Below are 20,673 nucleotides of genomic sequence, written 5' to 3'. Positions count from 1 at the left end.
CTCTGCCTACTTGTGTTCTGTGTCTGTCAAATAAATAAATAGAATCTTTAAAAAAAAAAAAGATCTAAAAATCAGCACTATGCTGTACCAACAGAATAAAGGCTAAGAAGGATCTCAACAGATGCAGAAAAAGCATGTGACAAAATCCAACACCTTTTATAATAAAAAGTCAACAAACTATAAATAGAAGAGTATTTCCCACAACTTAATAAGGGCATCTTTGAAAACCCACAGCTAACATCTAATGGTAACGGGATGAATTCTTTCTCCCTAAGTTCAGGAACAAGATACAGATGTTCAGTCTTGCGATTTCTATGCAACATTATACTGAAAAGTCTAGCCAGGGCAACTGGGGAAGAAAAAAAAAGGCACCTATATTTGAAAGGAAGAATAACTATCACTATTTTCAGATAACATGACCTTGTAGATAAAAAAACTCTATGGAATCCACTAAAACAGAATAAGTAAGTGCTTGCAAGGTTGTAAGATAAAGATCCACAATCTATTGTATTTCTTTACATCTGCAATGAATAAGCCAAAAATGAAAATAAGAAAATGGTTCTATCTACAATAGCATGAAAAAAAATACTTGTGAACAAATTTAAGAAGCACTAGCTTACACTGTGAACACTACAAAACACTGTTGAAAAAAATTAAAAACCTAAATAAGTGGAAAGATATCCCATGTTCATGGATCAAAAGACTTAAAATTGTTAAGACAATATACTTCAAATTGATCTACAGATTAATGCAATCTCTTATACATTTTTTTTTTTAATTTATTTATTTGACAGAGAGAAATCACAAGAGAGGTAGGCAGAGAGAGAGGAAGGGAAGCAGGCTCTCCACTGAGCAGAGAGCCCGATGTGGGACTCGATCCCAGGACACTGAGATCATGACCTGAGCTGAAGGCAGCGGCTTAACCCACTGAGCCACCCAGGCGCCCAATGCAATCTCTTAATATCACAACTGGCTTCTTTGTAGAAACTGACAAAGCGGATCCTAAAATTCATGTAGGGGGCGCCTGAGTGGCTCAGCTGGTTGGGTGTCTGGTTCTTGATTTCAGCTTGGGTCAAGATCTCAGGGTTGTGAGATCGAGCCCCACACTGGGCTCCAATCTGGGTGTGAAGCCTTCTTGGGACTTTCTCTCTCTCCCTCTGCTCCTCCCCCTGCCACTCATGTGCATTCCCTCTAAAACAAACAAACTAGAAAATAAATAAATGAAACAGAATTCATGTGAAAACTTAAGGTACCCAAAATAGCCAAAACAATCTAGAAAAAGAAGAGTTGGATGACTCATAGTTCTGATTTTAAAACTTACTACAAAACTATAGTAATCAAGATAGTGTGGTATTGGCCTAAGGACAGACATAGAGATTATGAAATATATCTGAGAGTCTAGAAATAAAACCTGATACTTATAGTCAACTGATTTTCAACAAAGGTGCTAAAAACAATTCAACAGGGTAAAAGAATAGCCTTGGCATTCAAACAACTGGATATCCACATGCAAAAGAATAAAGTCCCCTACCTCATACTATGTAAAAAATTAACTCAAAATGGATCAAGGACCTAATTTATTTGTTTATTTATTTGAGACAGAGTGAGATAGAACAGTAGTAGGGGCAGGAGCAGAGGGAGATGGAGAAGCAGACTCCCCATGGACGGAGCACAGAGCCTGATGTGGTGCTGAACCCAGGACTTCAGGATCATAACCTGAGACGAATGTAGATGCTTAACCAACTAAGCCACCCAGGCACCCCAAGGACCTAAATTTTAAGAGCTAAAATTATCCCAAAGAATTGCAAGCAGAGACTTCAACAGATACATGCACATCAATGTTCATAGCAGTCTTACTCACAAATGTCCATCAATGGATGAAGAGGTAAAACAAAAGGTGGTAAATCCATACAAGCAATTATTATTCACTTTTGTAAAAGAAAGGAATTCCAAGATGTTCTACAACATGGATGGCCCCTAAATATTATGCTAAGTGAAATAAACCAGTCACAAAAGGACAGATAGTATATGATTCCATGTATATGAGGGACCAAGAACAATCAAATTTACAGACAGAAAGTGGGATGGTGGTTGCTAGGGGCTGGAACTTGGGTGAATGTGAAGTTACTGTTTATTTATTTAAAATGTTAGCTCGAGGGGCGCCTGGGTGGCTCAGTGGGTTAAGCCGCTGTCTTCAGCTCAGGTCATGATCTTGGGGTCCTGGGATCGAGTCCCGCATCGGGCTCTCTGCTCAGCAGGGAGCCTGCTTCCCTCTCTCTCTCTCTCTGCCTGCCTCGCTATCTACTTGTGATCTCTCTCTGTCAAAAAAGAAAAATCTGAAAATGTTAGCTCGATGATCCGGGATCTCATCCTTTTTCCTATTTTTAAAGATTTTTATTTATTTATTTGACAGAGAGAGATCATAAGTGGGCAGAGAGGCAGGCAGAGGCGGGGTGGAATAGGCTCCATGCTGAGCAGAGAGCCTGATGCAGGGCTCTATCCCAGGATCCTGAGATCATGACCTGAGCCAAAGGCATACGCTTAACCCACTGAACCACCCAGGTGCCCGAAGTTACTTCCCCCCCCCCCCCAAAGTTACTTTTTTAATGCAGACTTTCAGCTTGGGAGACGAAGGAGTTCTGAAGATGAATGGTGGTGATGACTGCACAATCTGAATGTATTTAATGCCACTGAAATGTACATGTAAAAAGGCTTAAAGTGGTATATGTGATGTATATTTTACAATTAAAAAAAAGGTAAAAACTTATATACTAATAATGTTCATAGCAGCATTGCTTATAAAAGCCAAGGTAAAAATAATCCAAATGCCCATTAACTAATAAAAAGATTATTATTTTTTTATTTTTTTTCTTCATAAAAAGATTATTAAGTGTGGTACATACATATGACAGAATATTAGGTAATAAGAGGACATGAAATACCAGCATGCTCCAACATGGCTGAACCTTGAATACATTATGCTAAGTAGAAGCAGCCAGTCACAATGAATCAAAAAGTACATGATTACATCTACAGGAAATGTCCAGATAGACACAAACATAGATTAGTGGTTGCCTATAGCCAGCAGGGAGAATGAAGGCTACTAGAGGGTACAGGATTTCTTTTTGGGTAATAAATATGTTATACACTTAGTTTGGTGATGGTCATACAACTCTGTGAATATACTAAAACCACTGAATTGTATAATTTGAAGTGGTGAATTTTATGATATGGAAATTATATTGCAATAAAAATGCAAAAAACCCGCACTAGATATAAAAGGCTATTTCTTTTTTTTTAATTTAAAGATTTTATTTATTTTTTTGACAGACAAAGATCACAAGTAGGCAGAAAGCAGGCAGAGAGAGAGGGAAACTGGCTCCCCGCTGAGCAGAGAGCCCAATTTGGTGCTCAATCCCAGGCCCCTGAGATAATGACCTGAGCTGAAGGCAGAGGCTTAACCCACTGAGCCACCAGGCGCCCGTAAAAGGCTATTTCTAAGATAATTGTGTACCATACAATTCTGTTACCAGCAGCAACATTGTGGCATATCTTTTTGTGGTGGTGGAGGGGAGGTAGGAAGTGGGAACAGAGGAAATGAAGAGAGAAGAATCCCCCGGCCCACCTTTTAAAGATTTTATTTATTTGACAGACAGAGAAAGCAAGAGAACACGGCAGAGGGAGAGGCAGGCTCTCTGCTGGGCAGGGATGTGGATGCAGGGCTTAGATCCCAGGATTCCGGGATCATGACCTGAGCCTAAGGCAGACACTTAATCAGTTGAGCCACCCACGCACCCCAGAAGAATTCCTTTCAATACAGACTATTATTATCAAATCTAAAGCCTAGTCCTTGATACACGTGAAGAAAATAATATTTACTTAAAAAATTTCAAGCCAACTAAAAATGTTCTCAGTTCTAGAACAGTGCCACGTTACAAATTTCTCAAATAAAAGAAAAGCAGCTTGATAGAGTATGAAGAGCACAAGCTTTGCATTCCGATACATCCGAGTACAAATATTTATGGCTCAGCAGTCACGTGTTAGCTATGAGAAGTGGGTCATTTACTAAGTTTCAGATAAGTTTTGTTTGCCTCCCCCCAAAAAGATGATTATTTTACAAGCCTGTGTGGGTGCTGTGAGGACAAGATGGATATACATACACAGCACCAACACAGCAGGTTTTTCAAAACTAGTTGCTATTACTTTGATCTCTAAGTTTCTTAAAAGTTTGAAAGTAAGCAAGTATTTGCTATAGCTTCTAAAAAATAAGCAAATATTGCTAAAATAGTACACATGTTGTTAAGGTTACCACAACATGTCTCATCCTTATTGCACTGCTACTGGAAAGCATGTCCTATTTAAAAAACTTAAAAATGTTTGTATCCTTAGTCTCAGCAATCCCATCCTTAGGGATTTTCCCAAGGGAAACAAACAAACAAAATGTATACAAATCATGATGTTCACTGTATAGCTATCCATAATCATTAAAATAAATGAAGACAGACTAGGAAAATAATTTTGCTAAGTTATAGTATACCAACAAAAAAACGGTGAAAATAAACATGGAAAATTATTTAGGGCAAATTAAAATTAAAAATATCTATGCTGTGATTTAGAAACATGAAAATACATATTCATGTATTCAAAGACTTATACAAAGATTATACAAAGACATTATACAAGGATTAAAAGAATTCTAGATGGGATTGGGATTATAGGCAATTTTTTTCTGTTCTAAAAAATTGTAAAATGTTGTCATATTCTGTTAAACAAATTAAGGTGACTTAATCTAAGCAAGATATATTTTCAGCTGTCTTAATTTATACTCCTATTTTAGTAAAGGCATACTGACTGTATTCTTGGTAGCAGAGAAAGCTTGAAACTATACACACTGTTTTTTCCAATGTACCACCTCAGGCAAACACTTACTTGAGAAACTGGCTCTTAGCTGTACTTGGGTCACCAACAATACAAACATTTATGTCCCCTCGAAGAGAGGTTCCTTCCCCTGTTGTCTTTGGAACACCACCAAAGAGCATCAGCAAGACACCCCGTTTTACTTCATCATTGCCTAAAAAGAAAACACCAGGTATTTTTCAATATGAGGTTAAACAATTTCACAAGAACCTACAAGGCATGTTTACCAATCAAGAGCTGAGAGAGCTGACGTGAAGTGTAAGACTGAATAAAAATATCTGGTGTCTAATCTTGGTTCTTGCTTTGTGAACTTAAAGCCACCTAACCACTGTCCCAATGTTCTCACCTATACCACAGATGTCACAAATGCTGATGCTTACCATCGTGGGAGCCTTTCCTTGTTTATAAGTCCTACTTCCTCACAAAGCCTTTTATGATGTAGTACTTCTCAAATAACTCCATAAATAAACTATGTCCACCACAGCACATTGCACTTGCTAGTTCTTTCTAACAGCAGATCTTGCTGTTGTTATCAAGAATTTGAGGAGGGGCGCCTGGGTGGCTCAGTTGGTTAAGCCGCTGCCTTTGGCACAGGTCATGATCCCAGGGTCTTAGGATCGAGTCCCGCATCGGGCTCCTTGCTCAGTGGGAAGCCTGCTTCTGTCTCTGCTTCTGCCTGCCTCTCTGCCTGCTTATGCTCTCTCTCTCTCTCTGATAAATAAATAAATAAAATCTTTAAAAAAAAAAAAGTTTGAGGAAACAGCCCATGTTTTATATCTTTTGCATCACCAACAGTGAATAGTGTTGAATATAAAAACATGATAAATGAACTGCTATGGACTAGATAAGATACTGAATGTAATTTATGGCTGCTTCTACAAGCTGTTTATGAATCCAATATAAGAAGGAAATGTACAGTAAAAAAACTGGATCTTTAAAAATGTGCTGTTACAAAACCACTTTTTCTGTGCTAATTATTATGACTTTTTGTGAATTCTACCAACTAAGCACTGGGCACATTTACAAAAACCACCCCTTAAAAGCAGAAAAAAAAAATCCATTCCACAAACAAAACTTCTCTGACTTATGATCTTTGAAACAAGTGTGTTGGGAGGCATCATCATTTTTAAATAGTATCCAAATTTTTTGAGGTATTGAAAATAGAGCTTAAGTTTCCTCTCTTTAGGAGTGGCTAGACTTCATAACTTGCTTCTAAAAAACAGCACACTGATGAAGTGAGGGTGTGTAAATTCTGACTAGGTCCTAAGCATTTTATTTCCTTCCTGCTTTGCTCTCCTGGATGCATGATCTAGAGGAAGCCAGCTGCGTTGTGAGAACACTAAAACAGCCCTATGGAAGAGATTTATGTGGCAAGGAATTGAGCTTCCAACTAACAACTAAAACTAACAGGTAAGTCCTTCAGCCTAGTAAAGCTTTCAGATGACTGTGCCCCCAGCTGAAGTCCTAGCTGCATCCTCATAGAAGACTGAGCAGGAAACCACTCAGCCAGAACTACCCAACTAAGCTTCTCTCAAATTCTGACCCAGACTGTATGAGACACTATTTGTTGTTTGAAGCCACTAAGTTTTGGGGGTAATTTGTTATGCACCAATAGATTAATTTCTGGGGGGGTTGGAAGTAGAGGCAGATCAAAATCTGGACATCTACTCAAGCGAGGACACTCTAAAATCCGTAAGGATTATTAACATAAAGGATTTCAGATCAATTTCATTGGCCAAATATCTAAATAGAAAAAAAGTTACTTTTAAATAGTTAAATACGGAGTGCCTGGGTGGCTCAGTGGGTTAAAGCCTCTGCCTTCGGCTCAGGTCATGATCCCAGGGTCCTGGGATGGAGCTCCGCATCGGGCTCTCTGCTCAGCAGGGAGCCTGCTTCCCCCTCTCTCTCTGCCTGCCTCTCTGCCTCCTTGTGATCTCTGCCTGTCAAATAAATGAATAAAATCTTTAAAAAAATAAAAAAATAAATAGTTAAATATACCTAAGACAAACACCCATAACCCTATGAGTTCCTGCCATAACTCCAACTCAATATTAAAGATGGAAAAATTTAGTCATATCCTTCAACACACAAAGGGGATTAAGCGATGGTGAGTAACTAGCAACCAACAGCCAAGGAAACATAAAGGAAGATACCAGTTAAGGTACAGACATAGTACATATAACCAAAAAAATCACGAAATCTTCTTGGAAAAAAAAAAAAATCAGCATATTAATCTAACATATTAAAATATACTGAAGTACAGTTCTACCCTAAGGCCAGAAAAGAAGCCTAAATGAACTTTTTTCTTTTTAAAAAATCATGGTAAAATATACATAAAATTTACTATGATTTTTAAGTGTACAATTCAGCAAAATTAAATACACTATGTTTTATAACCAACACCCTTATCCGTCTCCAGAACTTTTCATTATCCTCAAGAGAAACTTTATCCATGAAACCCTAACTCCCCATTTCCCTCAGGTAACCTTTCCCCCACAGGCAACCTCTTTCTACTTTGTGTCCTTATGAACTTGCCTATTCTTGGTACCTCATTTTAAGTGGAATAATGTAATATCTGTCCTTTCGTAAATGACTTTAATACCCCTTTTAAGTCCACTAAAAAATCTTTTCATCTGATTTATGTGCTGCAAGAAATCACTTATTGCTGTTTTAAAAAAATTTAAATTCTAGTATAGTTAATATAATATTCCTTGCTGTTTCTTAATCATCATTTTGATTTCAAGTTTATGCCACAAATGGAAGGAACTCTTACCATGTATGGTAGGGAACAGGCTGGTACAGAGATTGTGGTACAGATTTTTATCCTGACTCATTTCAAACACTTTCTCCCACTCCTTCACAGTCATTTGGTTCTTTATGCTCTCAGCGGACTGTTCCTCATCTCGGAGCTCTTTCCCTCCAAACTGAGGGGTGGAGAAGAAAGGAAAACATACTTGCATGGGAACAGTCAAAGTAAAGTGAAACATAAAGAGCTTCACTACAAACAAAAAAATAGCCTGGGAGGTTATTCAGAGTCTGTTGACTACAAAGGTTTTCAAAAAAAAAATCCCCAAACTAGTAAGGCCTAAGTTAATCAAGATACTGAAGAGTTTGTCATTTGTCCAGTGAACTGAAAACAAAAAAGCTAACACTGTTTTAAACTGCTATCTAAATGAATCTGAATGCTCAAGAGATGAGCCATAATAAAATGCTAATCACCGATACGAACATAAAATAACAGAGTATTATATTCACCCTTTTTCTTCCAATACTGGACCATTTTCCAAACTTTTTCTCACTGCTTTCCCACTAAGGACACAGAATCAAGTTCTATACAACTATAATACCAGGAATCCATCACTCACAGAAACTCACTTTACTTTTCAGATCACTAAATTTTTCTATTTGTACTTTCTCCAGAAGCATGATAAGCAACTGTGGTAATCAAAAAAACAATAAAATTATACCATGGATATAATCTCTTATCAATGTTCTTAAGGCTCTTAAACATGAAAATAAACAGGTTTTTCCTCAAGGTCAGAAAGACATGAAAAGATTTGGTTTTAAAACTGAAGAATCAGGGGCGCCTGGGTGGCTCAGTGGGTTAGAGCCTCTGCCTTCGGCTCAGGTCATGATCTCAGGGTCCTGGGATCAGGCCCCGCATCGTGCTCTCTGCTCCGCAGGGAGCCTGCTTCCTCCTCTCTCTCTGCCTGCCTCTCTGCCTGCTTGTGATTTCTCTCTGTCAAATAAATAAAATATTAAAAAAAAAACCAAAAACTGAAGAATCAGGGGCACCTGGGTTGCTCAATTGGTTAAGCAACTGCCTTCGGCTCAGGTCACAATCTCACAATCCTGGGACTGAGCAGGCTCCCTGCTCAGTGGGAGTCCGCTTCTCCCTCTCCTACTGCTCCCCCAAGCTTGTGCTCATTCACACTTGCACACACGCTTTCTCTCTCGTGTGTGCTCTCTCTCTCTCTTGCAAATAAATAAAATCTTAAAAACAAAAAACCCCAACACAAAAACTAAAGAACCACCCCCCCCCCACCCAACCAATAACACTGACTAGATAAAACTCAGTAGCTTCAGAAGCCTATATTGTGGCAGCCTCAAGGGAGGTCTTTCTCAACCTTTGCTATTCTATTAAGACTCACCCTTGGGTTGGTGGGTGCAACACAGCAGGCAAGAAAGACTAGCCTGTATGAGAGATCCCTAACACCAAGAGCCCGGAGTCCTCGAATGCCTTCTGTCTCATATCCATCAACACCACTTACACGGGAATTAGTTTCTGCACGTGCTCCTGAAAGAACAAACAAGAGTTTGTTTCACAGTTCAAATATCAAAGGTGCTGAGAATCAAAATTCCTTAAATAAACAAAACCTATAAATCCAGATTTCATTTAGGCATTGAAATTTTTCAGAACAGTACTTTTTGTTTGTTTGTTTAGATTTTATTTATTTATTTATTTGACAGACAGAGATCACAAGTAGGCAGAGAGGTAGGCAGAGAGAGGAGGAAGCAGGCTCCCCGCCGAGTAGAGAGCCTGATGTGGGGCTCGATCGCAGGACCCTGGGATCATGACCCGCCGAGCTGAAGGCAGAGGCTTTAACCCGCTGAGCCACCCAGGCACCCCCAGAACAGTACTTTTTGAGGCAAAATCAATTTGTCTCTGTTCTTATCATACTTCCTTGCTCACCCTGATGGGTAGCCAAAAATAAGACAAGATTCAAGAAGCTGAATGTTCTGTAGTTTTAGGGAATGAGAATTTGTTAGATTTGAGCCAAAGATTACTGACCTGGTATGCTAAGCTTAGAGACATCAGGCACAACAATGAGAGTCCCTGTAAAGTCACACTTGTCACCAGCTTGAGCTGACTCCACAGCTTCAGCTCTCAAGATCACTTCTAAACTTCGGGGGATACTCCCTCGAGGAAGCTCTGCTTGAGTCTCTTGAATACGAACCTGTAACAATGGCCAAGAAGAAGAGATTATTTTTCAAATATCATATAATCTAAATTAATGCCACAAATATCAACATATTCCATACTCTAACGATTTGCAGACTTCTGACACTGGCCAAAATTCATCTTAAAAATTCTCTATCCTGGGGCGCCTGGGTGGCTCAGTGGATTAAGCCGCTGCCTTCGGCTCAGGTCATGATCTCAGGGTCCTGGGATCGAGCCCCGCATCGGGCTTTCTGCTCCGCGGAGAGCCTGCTTCCTCCTCTCTCTCTGCCTACTTGTGATCTCTCTCTCTGTCAAGTGGATAAATAAAATCTTTAAAAAAAAAAAAAAATTCTCTATCCTAATACTCCTTCCAGTTTGGTAAGAGATAACACCTACTTAAAAACTTCACCTTTGGAGGCACCTGGGTGGCTCAGTCGGTTAAGTATCATCTGCTTTCAGCTCATGATCCCAGGACCCTGGGAACAAGTCCTACATTGGGCTCCCTGCTCAGCAGGGAGTCTGCTTCTCCCTCTCCCTCTGTGTGCACGCTTGTGCTCTCTCTCAAATAAATAAATATATCTTTAAAAACAAAAACGGGGTGCCTGGGTTTCTCAGTGGGTTAAAGCTCTGCCTTCGGCTCAGGTCATGATCCCAGGGTCCTGGGATCGAGGCATCGGGCTCAGCAGGGAGCCTGCTTCCCCGTCTCTCTCTCTCTGCCTGCCTCTCTGCCTACTTGTAATCTCTGTCAAATAAATAAAATCATAAAAAAAAATAAAAACAAAAACATAAACAAAAAAACCTTCACCTTTAGGAGTGCCTGGGTGGTTCAGTTGGTTAAGTGTCCGACTCTTGATTTGAGCTCAGGTCCTGAGCTCAGGGTCACAAGATTGAGCCCCGCATTGGGCTCTGCACTCAGTAGCACTCAGCACAGAGACTGTTCTTCACCCTCTGTTCCTCCCCTCACTTTCACCCTCTCTCAAATGAGTAAATAAAATCTTTTTGGGGTTTTTTATAAAAAAATTTTTTTGTTTATTTATTTGACAGAGAGAGAGAGAGCAAGAGAAGGAATACAAGCAGGGGAGTAGGAGAGGGAGAGGGAGAAGCAGGCTTCCCACAGAGCAGGGAACCCATGTGGGGCTCAATCCCAGGACCCTGGGATCATGACCTGAGCCGAAGGCAGACCCTTAATGACTGAGCCACCCAGGTGCCCCGTAAATAAAATCTTTAAAACAACCAAAAAAATCCTTCACCTTCAGTAGACTTACATGATGAGCACTGAGTTCATATGTGGAACCGTTGGATCACTATATTGCACACCTGAAACTAATTAAATACTATGTTAACTACACTGGAATTAAAATAATAAAATAAAATAAAATAAAATAAATAAATAAATAATAAAAAAATAAAAACTTCACTTTTACTCTCATTAAAAAATGTTTCCTGCAGGGCATCTGGGTGACTCAGTCATTAAGCCTCTGCCTTCGGCTCAGGTCATGATCCCAGGGCCCTGGGATCGAGCACTGCTTTGAGTTCCCTACTTGGTGGGAGGCGTGTTTCTCCCCCTCGCCCTGCTTGTGTTCCCTCTCTAGCTGTCTCTCTGTCAAATAATTCAATAAAAATCTAAGAGAAAAAAAAAAAAAAAGGTTTTCTGGGACTCTTGGGTGGCTCAGTTAAACATATGCCTTCAGCTTAGGTCATGATCCCAGTGTCCTGGGATCGAGTCCCACACTGGGCTCATTGGGCTCCTTGCTCAGCAAGGAGCCTGCTTTTCCTTCTGCCTGCCACTCCCTTTGCTTGTGCTGTCTCAAGTGAAAATGAAATCTTAAAACAAAACAAAAAAAAATGTCTTCCTCCTTGCTCAAACTGACTATATAGTTAAATTTCTGCTCTGTTCGATCTTCCTACAAATTTTGGGGGGAAACTTTATGAAAAATTTCACATACTTTATACATGCTACCTCAACATTACTGTTGGTATTACTTAGACACATATATATTTCTACTGTATTTGAAAGATGTTATAAAAATCAAGATACTTCACCCCTAACTACTTTAGGATTCATCCCCTAGGAATAAGACCATCTCTTTTGTAACCACGATATAACCACACCAAGACAATTAAATATTTAATTCCATAAGGTCTGTTATTTAGTCCATTCTTAAATTTCCTCAATTGTGAATAATGTCCTTTATTACAACTGTTAGTTTTTTTCCAAACCAAGACCCAATACAGATTTACACTTGTGTTTGGTTGTTATATGTTCTTTTTCAAATATTAAGTACCTCTTATCCAGAGTTGTTGGTAGAGTATGCTTTATATAAACTAAATCCCAGATTGATATTAAAACAGTAAGTAAGAACTAAAAACTGAAGCTAATATTAATTATTTTAGTCTGGTACTCATTCCTCCATGCTTGAATGTTTGAGGTGCTGCAACTTTTCTTTCTCTATGTCTATCACAGTTAGAGAGTCCTGTGGGGACCTGAGAGGCCCTCCCCCCACAACCTTCATCCTTTTGCTACTATCCAACTCTCACCCATGTAATTACAATGCCTAATTATTAGTCTCTTGTGATATACTACACACCAATGTCCTATTAATCTTCCTTTAAAAAAGAAAAGTTCAGGGGCGCCTGGGTGGCTCAGTGGATTAAGCCGCTGCCTTCGGCTCAGGTCATGATCTCAGGGTCCTGGGATCGAGCCCCGCATCGAGCTCTCTGCTCCGCAGGGAGCCTGCTTCCCTTCCTCTCTCTCTGCCTGCCTCTCTGCCTACTTGTGATCTCTCTCTCTGTCAAATGAATAAATAAAATCTTTAAAAAAAAAAAAAAAAGTTCATATCTCCTGAAAATATATTCCCCTTGTTTATCAAAATAGGTCCAAATTTCCCAACCTGAGATTTTAAGGCTCTGAGAACCTCCATGCCTAACACCAAATCATCCCTCAGATGATCTCCAATTTGGCTCCTCTACTTAAATCATGATAATCTTCACGGCTATCAAAAAACATGTCCATTTCTGCCTGTCCTTTTATTCATGCACTCCTCTCTAACCACCAATGTAAGGTCTTAAACCAACAAGTTTCCACTTCTTCAAAGTTTTATTAACACTAGTTCTCATTCTTCATCATCATCATCATCATCATGATGTTTACTATTTATCATCATGTTTACTATTTATTCTCTGACAAATACATTTTGTCACAGTCTGAAGGTGCTTCCAATCCAACTTATTAAAGGTTAAAACACATTTATATATTGGTAATTAGAATTTGCATTAAGAGGTTCGGGTTTAAAAAAAAAAAAGGGGTTTTGGGATTAAATCTGTAGTCACATATAATGATCCTCCAGTTACATAAAAACCAAGACTAACATCACCTAAATAAGCTTATGATAACTGCAAGTTCCTAGAGATGAATTATTACCATAAACTGAATCTGAACTAAACAGAAGTTAATAAATACCTTTTGAAAATCGACAAATCTTGATTTATTTGTATCCAACAAGAATCTCCTTCTGTTGGCACAAACTGGATTTCGGCAGATGTTCGGCTGTGTGTATTTGAACTGCTGTTCTACATCCTTGATCACTGTCTGACAGTCCAAACACAGGAATGTTCCACTCACAAGCTCTGGGTGAACGGGATGAGTCCGTACCACCTGCCCACTGATGCGAGTGAGCAAACCAATTCTGGATGAGGTGAGTTCTCGAATTCTGTTTAAAGACAGATAATAAATATTCATTTCCAACCTAAGAAATGTTTCCATTTTAATGAGAGGGTATTCAAAGATAAATTTATGTTAAAACAAACAAAAACAACAAAAAACAAGAAGGAATTCTTTGGACTCTTCTCCAAAAATGACTTAGTCAATGTTCCCATCCCTAAATTAGACAGTATATGCATTCACAGCAAAAAACATTAATATGAAAACTAAATAAAGACACCAAAGAGGGGCGCCTGGGTGGCTCAGTGGATTAAGCCGCTGCCTTCGGCTCAGGTCATGATCTCAGGGTCCTGAGATCGAGTCCCGCATCGGGCTCTCTGCTCCGCGGGAGCCTGCTTCCTCCTCTCTCTCTGCCTGCCTCTCTGCCTACTTGTGATCTCTCTCTCTGTCAAATAAATAAATAAAATCTTTAAAAAAAAAAAAAAAAAAGACACCAAAGAAATGAAATTACAGGGGCGCCTGGGTGGCTCAGTGGGTTAAGCCTCTGCCTTGGGCTCAGGTCATGATCCCAGGGTCCTGGGATCGAGCCCCGCATCGGGCTCTCTGTTCAGCAGGGAGCCTGCTTCCTCCTCTCTCTGCCTGCCTCTCTGCCTACTTGTGATCTCTGTCTGTCAAATAAATTAAAAAAAAAAAAAAAAATGAAATTACAATTATAAAACAGATCATCCCATTTTATTATTTATTTATTTATTTATTTTAGATTTTATTTATTCATTTGACAGAGAGAGAGATCACAAGTAGGCAGAGAGGCAGGCAGAGAGAGAGGAGGAAGCAGGCTCCCTGCAGAGCAGAGAGCCTGATGCAGGGCTCGATCCCAGGACCCTGAGATCATGACCTGAGCCGAAGGCAGCGGCTTAATCCACTGAGCCACCCAGGCGCCCCCCCCATTTTATTTTATATGCAAGTGTTCTCTGCTTACCTACAATTTCTAAATAATCATGCATTAGTTTCACAGTAAAGTTATCATAGGAAAGAAATGGTATACTGAGAAGTTCAGAAACACTTCCTTTTTATCACAAACTCATTTTACATTAGATAACTTGTTAACTTCACAAATAATTTCATTAGTTTAAGTTTTCAAAATATCGCTTCAATTTCTCCCAGCAAATTTATTCTTTAAATAATAACGGCTAATGAGAAAAAATGTTTTAAAATTATGCCATTTAAGCTCTGACAAAAATTTCCAGAGATTCATGTATCTCTGTGACTGTTCTTAGTTTTCCTATTTTCTCACTTGATTGATTTTTCCCCAGATGTCCCGAAAGGTGTCCTGAAATATGATAATCCCAAGAAATGTCTTTATTTTAACTTATTTCCAATTCCATTTCTCTAGAAAAATGTCTTTCTCCAAAACCAAACTTTCTAGATAACTAAGCCTAACTCTTTACACATATAAGACAAAACCTGTGGGAACCTGGGTGGCTCAGTTGATTAAGCGTCTGCCGTCGGCTCAGATTACGAACCTGGGGTCCTGGGATTCCATGGGGCTCCCTGCTCAGCTGGGAGGTGGCTTCTTCCTTTCCCTCTGCCCCACCTCCCTGTTCATGCTCTCTCTTGCTCACTTGCTCTCTCTCAAGTAAATAAATAAAATCTTCAAAAAACAAAACAATCAAGCAAAAGCACCCAACTACTAAACCTCCTGAGTTTTTTAATCATTAAGTGATACCTATACTGTTCAGTGAATTCCTGTTCTTCCAAAGAAGAGTTTCTTACTTGTGTCTTGTAGGTAGGTCTTGGAATGCAACATAAAAGTCCTTGGCAAGAGGAATTTCTTTTCGGTCTTTGACGAAGTTTTTCAAGGCCCGACATAGGTAAGGGTAAACTCTGAAAAGCAAACAAATGAACAAAAAACACATGTCATCTTCAAGAGGCCTACCAAGGTCCAGGTCCCTTTTACCTTTCACGTTTACAAACAGCTGAGACTAAGCAATTTCATCTGGCTACAACCAAGCCTTAAAATTTAACTATGCAGGACACTTCTATTGTCTAGTCTAGGTTTATGAGCCTCTTCCAATCCTCTCCTATCCCACCACAAACATATCTAAGACAAGAAACACAGAAGATAAAATTCTATACCCAAATATCCACTATCTTTAAATTAGCATTTAGCACCGACACCATAGGCCACTCCAAGATGAATCTACCTGAACAATCTAGGTGGCTTACAATCCAGCAAGAAAGTCTCTCATTTGATGCAAGGTCTGGTATGTTTTTCTAGGTATAATTCTTGATGGATAAGAAATGGATGAAGGGAGAAATACTGACATGAAAGGAAACTGGCAGAAAAATACCACTTGATTGACAACGAGCTACCTTTAGGAGACACAACTGCTACACACCCTGTGCATGAGGTATGGGTATAGGTGTTTCTACAACCAGCCTGGATTTCCTAGCTCCCTCTCACTTGTCAATACAACTTTTCCTGCTGTGCATTCTCACAAAACTCAGCTGCTTATCCCTGCAACCATTCCTGATGATCAGATATGACTAGAAACACTGAAACAAGTCATCCATCTCCCAGCCCACCACATAAAGGAGAAGGGCTGTCTCTCATTACTTCTGGGTCTTCATTTTTCTTTCCTAACTGTTTGCAATGTTTATTTTAACCTGGTTTTATTTATACAGATTGTCACATTTATTTAATGCAAATGCTGACACAGATTTGTTTAAAGAGAAGGTTCTTATTCTATACAGCAATTAAAAATAAAATGAAAGCCTAAATTTTCTACTTTCTGTTCAAAAGAAATACCATTCAGCTATTAAAATGTTTTCAAGGGACTTTATATGATATGGAAAATAATGTTATACTATTAAGTGAAAGGGCAGGAGACTATATCTACAGTATAATCTCAATAGTTACATATACCCAGAAATAAAACAAAAAAATGTGCCAAAAGATCCTTGGGAAACTCCGCAGATCCGCGAACGATGGTTATCTATGGATGGTGAGAATATATATGTAATCCTACAATCTGTAGATAAGTATGTATTCCCTCTATTTAACTCTACTTTCTAAACTTCCTACAACATACATATTACTTTCATAATCAGAAAAAAATTAAGCTTTAAGAACAATGTCATTACTTTAAAAAGACACGCCTGATCAAGAATAGGATCCACACACTTTCTCAAACACCTACTCCTGGGGGCAAGGAAAAGAATCAAATGAACACAGTAATAGCACTGAATGTCTGAAAGTAAACGGTCCTCTGAAAACTTGGGAAAACTACATAGAAAGCATAGGTTTTCAACATTCGCATGTGAAAAATATTCAGCTCCACAAAGGTCTAAATTAGTTCAGCTAAAATGACCACTGGCTGTATCAAAGCACCTCTGTGACAGCTGGCTTCTGCCTCACCAATGAACATTTGCAGTCCCAGAAGAGCTGGATTCACAGGCTCCATTTCTATTTAAAGTAAAGAAGATTAATACCCCATACCTATAGAACTCTTCTTGAATGGTGGTAGAAAGTTGTTGGTTAAATTGCTCCAGGTCCACAAAACTCACAATCAATGTGTTCCTCTCAGGACGAATGAGCTCTTCTGCTAACTGCAAGTACTTAATTTCTCCATCACTGTTCTGGAACCTGCAGATACATGCAAGTCAGATTAAATTTAAGAATTAGGAGGTAAAAAGAAGAATCTAAATGTCTGATAATTCGGTGTATTGGTTAAAATTCATCAGCTTTAGGGTCAGACAGGTTCACCTTACTAATTGTGTAACTTGGGGCAAGTTACTTATCCCCCTTTTTTGAGAAAAAAAAAAAAAAATTAGGACATTGCTTTATCTCATAAGATTACTGTGAATTTTAAACAAGAATGCCTATAAAAATGCTTTGCCCAGAACACAGAAAAACTAGGCCTTCAGATTTTAATCTGCACTTCCTAATTTAATATTTTCTAATAAAATATGCTAACTATTCTTTTGTTATATCACATATAATTAAGATTGGAAAATATTAAACCAAGAAATGTAGGTTGAAATCCAAAGATTCTGCTTCTATAGGGAAAACTACAGACTAGTTGTTAATTTAAAAACAGGAATAAAAATAAATACAGAGATGAGGTGCTTCACTGCCCAAGTTCTCAGGAAAACAGAAACATCTATACATACAACATAAAGGATTATCACAAACATTTTTGCTTTTTGTTCTTTTAACATAAAATGCATATTCATTTTGAGGCAAAAGTCAATTCCTTCTTGAAATACAGCATGTTCTGTTAGATACATACTAGACATCTACCTGCAAAGCATTATGCCAGATACTTTAAGCTAAAAATGACAGTGTTGTTCCTGCCCTAGAATTGACTCTCTCACAGGAGACACTCCTATTAAAGAGAGGTAACAAGACAACCTAAAGGTCCACAACAAATGAGTAAAGAAAATGTATACACACACTAAAGACACTGCTCAGCCTTTCAAAGTGTGCTATAAGTGTCAACAAAAATGAGCTCTGAGGACATCACACTAAATGAAATAAGCCAATCACAGAAAGACAAATACTGTATGATCCTACCCATATGAGCTATCTAAAATAGTCAAATTGATAGAGTCAAAGTGGAATGAGGGTGGCTGGCTGGCTGGCTTAGTTGGTAGAGAATGTGACTCATGATCTCAGGGTTAGGAGTTCAAGCCCCAGGCTGGGTGCTGAGCTTACATTAAGTAGATAGATAGCAGAATGGTGGTTGCCAGAGCGGGAAATGGGGAGGTACTAATCAACAGGCATAAGGTTTCAGCCAAATGAGACTGAATAGCCAAGCTTTAAGAGATCTACTGTGTAACACTATACTTACAGTCAATGGTAATATATTAAAATTTGTTAAGAGGATAGATCTCATGTTAATTGTTCCTTCCACAATAAAATCAGGGAAAAAAATGGAGGTACAAGAAATGTGCTGTGGGACTATAAACTAATTCTGCCCAACAAGAACATCTAGAAAGACTTCCAAGAATTTATTTAAAAAAATTTTTTTTAAAAGATTTTATTTATTTATTTGACAGATCACAAGTAGGCAGAGAGGCAGGCAGAGAGACCCATGCGGGGCTCAATTCCAGGACTCTGAGATCATGACCTGAGTGGAAGGCAGAGGCCCCAACCCTCTGAGCCACCCAGGCGCCCCAAGACTTCAAGAATTTTAAAGGTTAACATTGGAATGCAGCCTTGAAAGAGCTTGAGAATTTGAAAGAAAACAAACATTAACTGAGGACCTTTGCAATATGGTGTGGTGGTCAGGTGGGGTTAAGGAAGGGATTTACATTCAAGATGAAGTGACTGACAGGTAGATATAAGTTACTCTACAGAGATAATGGAAAATGGTACTTAGGAGCATAAGGGGAAAACTGACTGGTGCTGACTGAAAGGCTTATAGGGTTTCACAACAGAGTTATGAGTCTTTAGCGGGGCTTTGAAAAATGAGCTGTCAGGCAGAGGTAGGGAATGTAAATTAAATTACTGTTTTAAATACATCAGAATTTCATAAGACAGCAGAATTATTCACAGTAGTAATAGTGTGGAAACAATCCAAAAGTCCATAGATGAATGGACAAAAAGTGGTATGTGCATACAGCGAAATATTCAGCCTTAAGAAGAAACTGACACACACACAAAATTGACACATCCTGTTTACATGGATGAACCTTGAAGATAACATTATGGTGGAATAAGCAGGTCACAAAAGGACAAACACTGACTCAAAGTATATGAGGTTCCTAGAATAGTGACATTCATAGTAAGGAGAAGGGTGGTTCCCAGGTGCTGGGGCTGGGAAGGGGTTGAGGTTATGGTTTAGCGGGTGCAGAGTGTCAGTCTGGGAACACCAAAAAGAGTTCTGGAGATGGATGGTGGTGATAGCTGCTTAATAAAATGCATGTATGTACTTCACGCCACTCAACTCTACACTTAAAAAAGTTAAATGGAACTTTTATGTTATGCATATTTTACAGTTAAAAAAAAGAGAATTTCATAAAACAGTCCAAAGTCCATACTCTTAGGGGAAAAGGTGATACATCTGCACTAAGAAAAGTAACTGGCGGCAGTGGCAAAAAGCCAAGCAGGGGAGGTGATGAGAGGCCAGGAGCTTGGAAGGTTAGAAGGCAACTGACAAAAAAAAAAAAAAAAAAATCTCAAAACAAAACAAAAAGTGTTCGTGGGGAAGCGGACGGCGGAAGGAAAGGGAGGGAGGGAGTGTGCTCACTTTCAAGCAGGTTCGAACTCCCCCTCCCCCCAGCATCTGTTACGTGCAGGGTTCCCTCCAGTAGTTTATCTCCATAGGCTCCAGGGGTTGCCCGGGCCCTCAGCGCCCTCAACACGAAGGGGCCTGGCTGTCTGGTCCAATAAGGACTCTGCAGGGATCCCTTCTCGTTCGTGCTTATCCTCCCCGAGCCTCAGTTTCCGCACCGGTAACCAGGGCCGACGGGACCACCAGCCTTACAGGCGGCGAAGACGGAATGATGGGACCAAAGCGCTGCTTTCAGAGTCTGAAAAATGGCTCCTGGGGAATTTTAGTCTCCCGGGGCAGCCCGGCTAAGCCCCAAGTGGAGCGTGGGGCACTCTGAGAGGCGTGTGGTCCCTTGGGTCCCCAATGCGCTGCTGCTCCACCGCGCCCGGAGCCAGCAGGCCCTGGGCGCCGGGGCGCCGGGGCGCCGGAAGCGGGGAGGGGAAGCTGCGGGAAGTTCCGTGAGGAAGGGGAGCCCGCCGACTTACTCCTCCAAGAAATCCAAGAACAGTTTCTGACACTTCTCGGCCACCTCGTCGCGGACTTCCAGGTGCTGGCTGCCGGCAACCGGCTCCGCTGCCGCCGCAAGGTCCATGGCTGCCGGGTGCAGAGGAGCAGCAGCCCACACGCTCTACAGCCACAAGCCGCTCCACCACATACGCGATCGCTTTGCGCGCGCCGCCGCCGCCGCCGCCCGCCCCCTCGGCCCCACCGGGATGGCCAGAACCAATCGTGGCGCAAGAGCTCGCGGATTTCGCGCCAAACCTGCCCAATGAGTGCGGCTTCTCCCTCAGCCCCGCCCATGGAGCCGGGATTTCGCGCCAAATGCAAAGGCCTAGAGGAAGCGCGCGAGTTTTGCCTTTGCGCTTGCGTAGTGT

General features: G+C 40.1%; 1 protein-coding gene across 1 annotated transcript in view; it reads right to left on the bottom strand.

Moving 5' to 3' along the window:
- Positions 1 to 20,473, bottom strand: part of MCM6 (minichromosome maintenance complex component 6) — a 37,865-nt gene extending 17,392 nt beyond the window's left edge. The window contains exons 1-8 of the mRNA XM_046018254.1: positions 20,284 to 20,473; positions 17,020 to 17,166; positions 15,294 to 15,404; positions 13,320 to 13,569; positions 9,710 to 9,875; positions 9,069 to 9,214; positions 7,691 to 7,841; positions 4,930 to 5,071 (exon numbers count right to left, since the gene is read on the bottom strand). Of these exons, the coding sequence (XP_045874210.1) occupies positions 4,930 to 5,071; positions 7,691 to 7,841; positions 9,069 to 9,214; positions 9,710 to 9,875; positions 13,320 to 13,569; positions 15,294 to 15,404; positions 17,020 to 17,166; positions 20,284 to 20,390 (1,220 nt within the window). The 5' untranslated portion in view covers positions 20,391 to 20,473. The remainder of the gene's footprint in view (positions 1 to 4,929; positions 5,072 to 7,690; positions 7,842 to 9,068; positions 9,215 to 9,709; positions 9,876 to 13,319; positions 13,570 to 15,293; positions 15,405 to 17,019; positions 17,167 to 20,283) is intronic.
- Positions 20,474 to 20,673: the final 200 nt, after the last annotated feature.

This window comes from Meles meles, chromosome 9, assembly GCF_922984935.1.
Source record: "Meles meles chromosome 9, mMelMel3.1 paternal haplotype, whole genome shotgun sequence".
NCBI lineage: Eukaryota > Metazoa > Chordata > Mammalia > Carnivora > Mustelidae > Meles > Meles meles.
The sequence above is the reverse complement of the archived record's forward strand: the minus strand, read 5'-3'. Positions and strand labels throughout refer to the sequence as shown.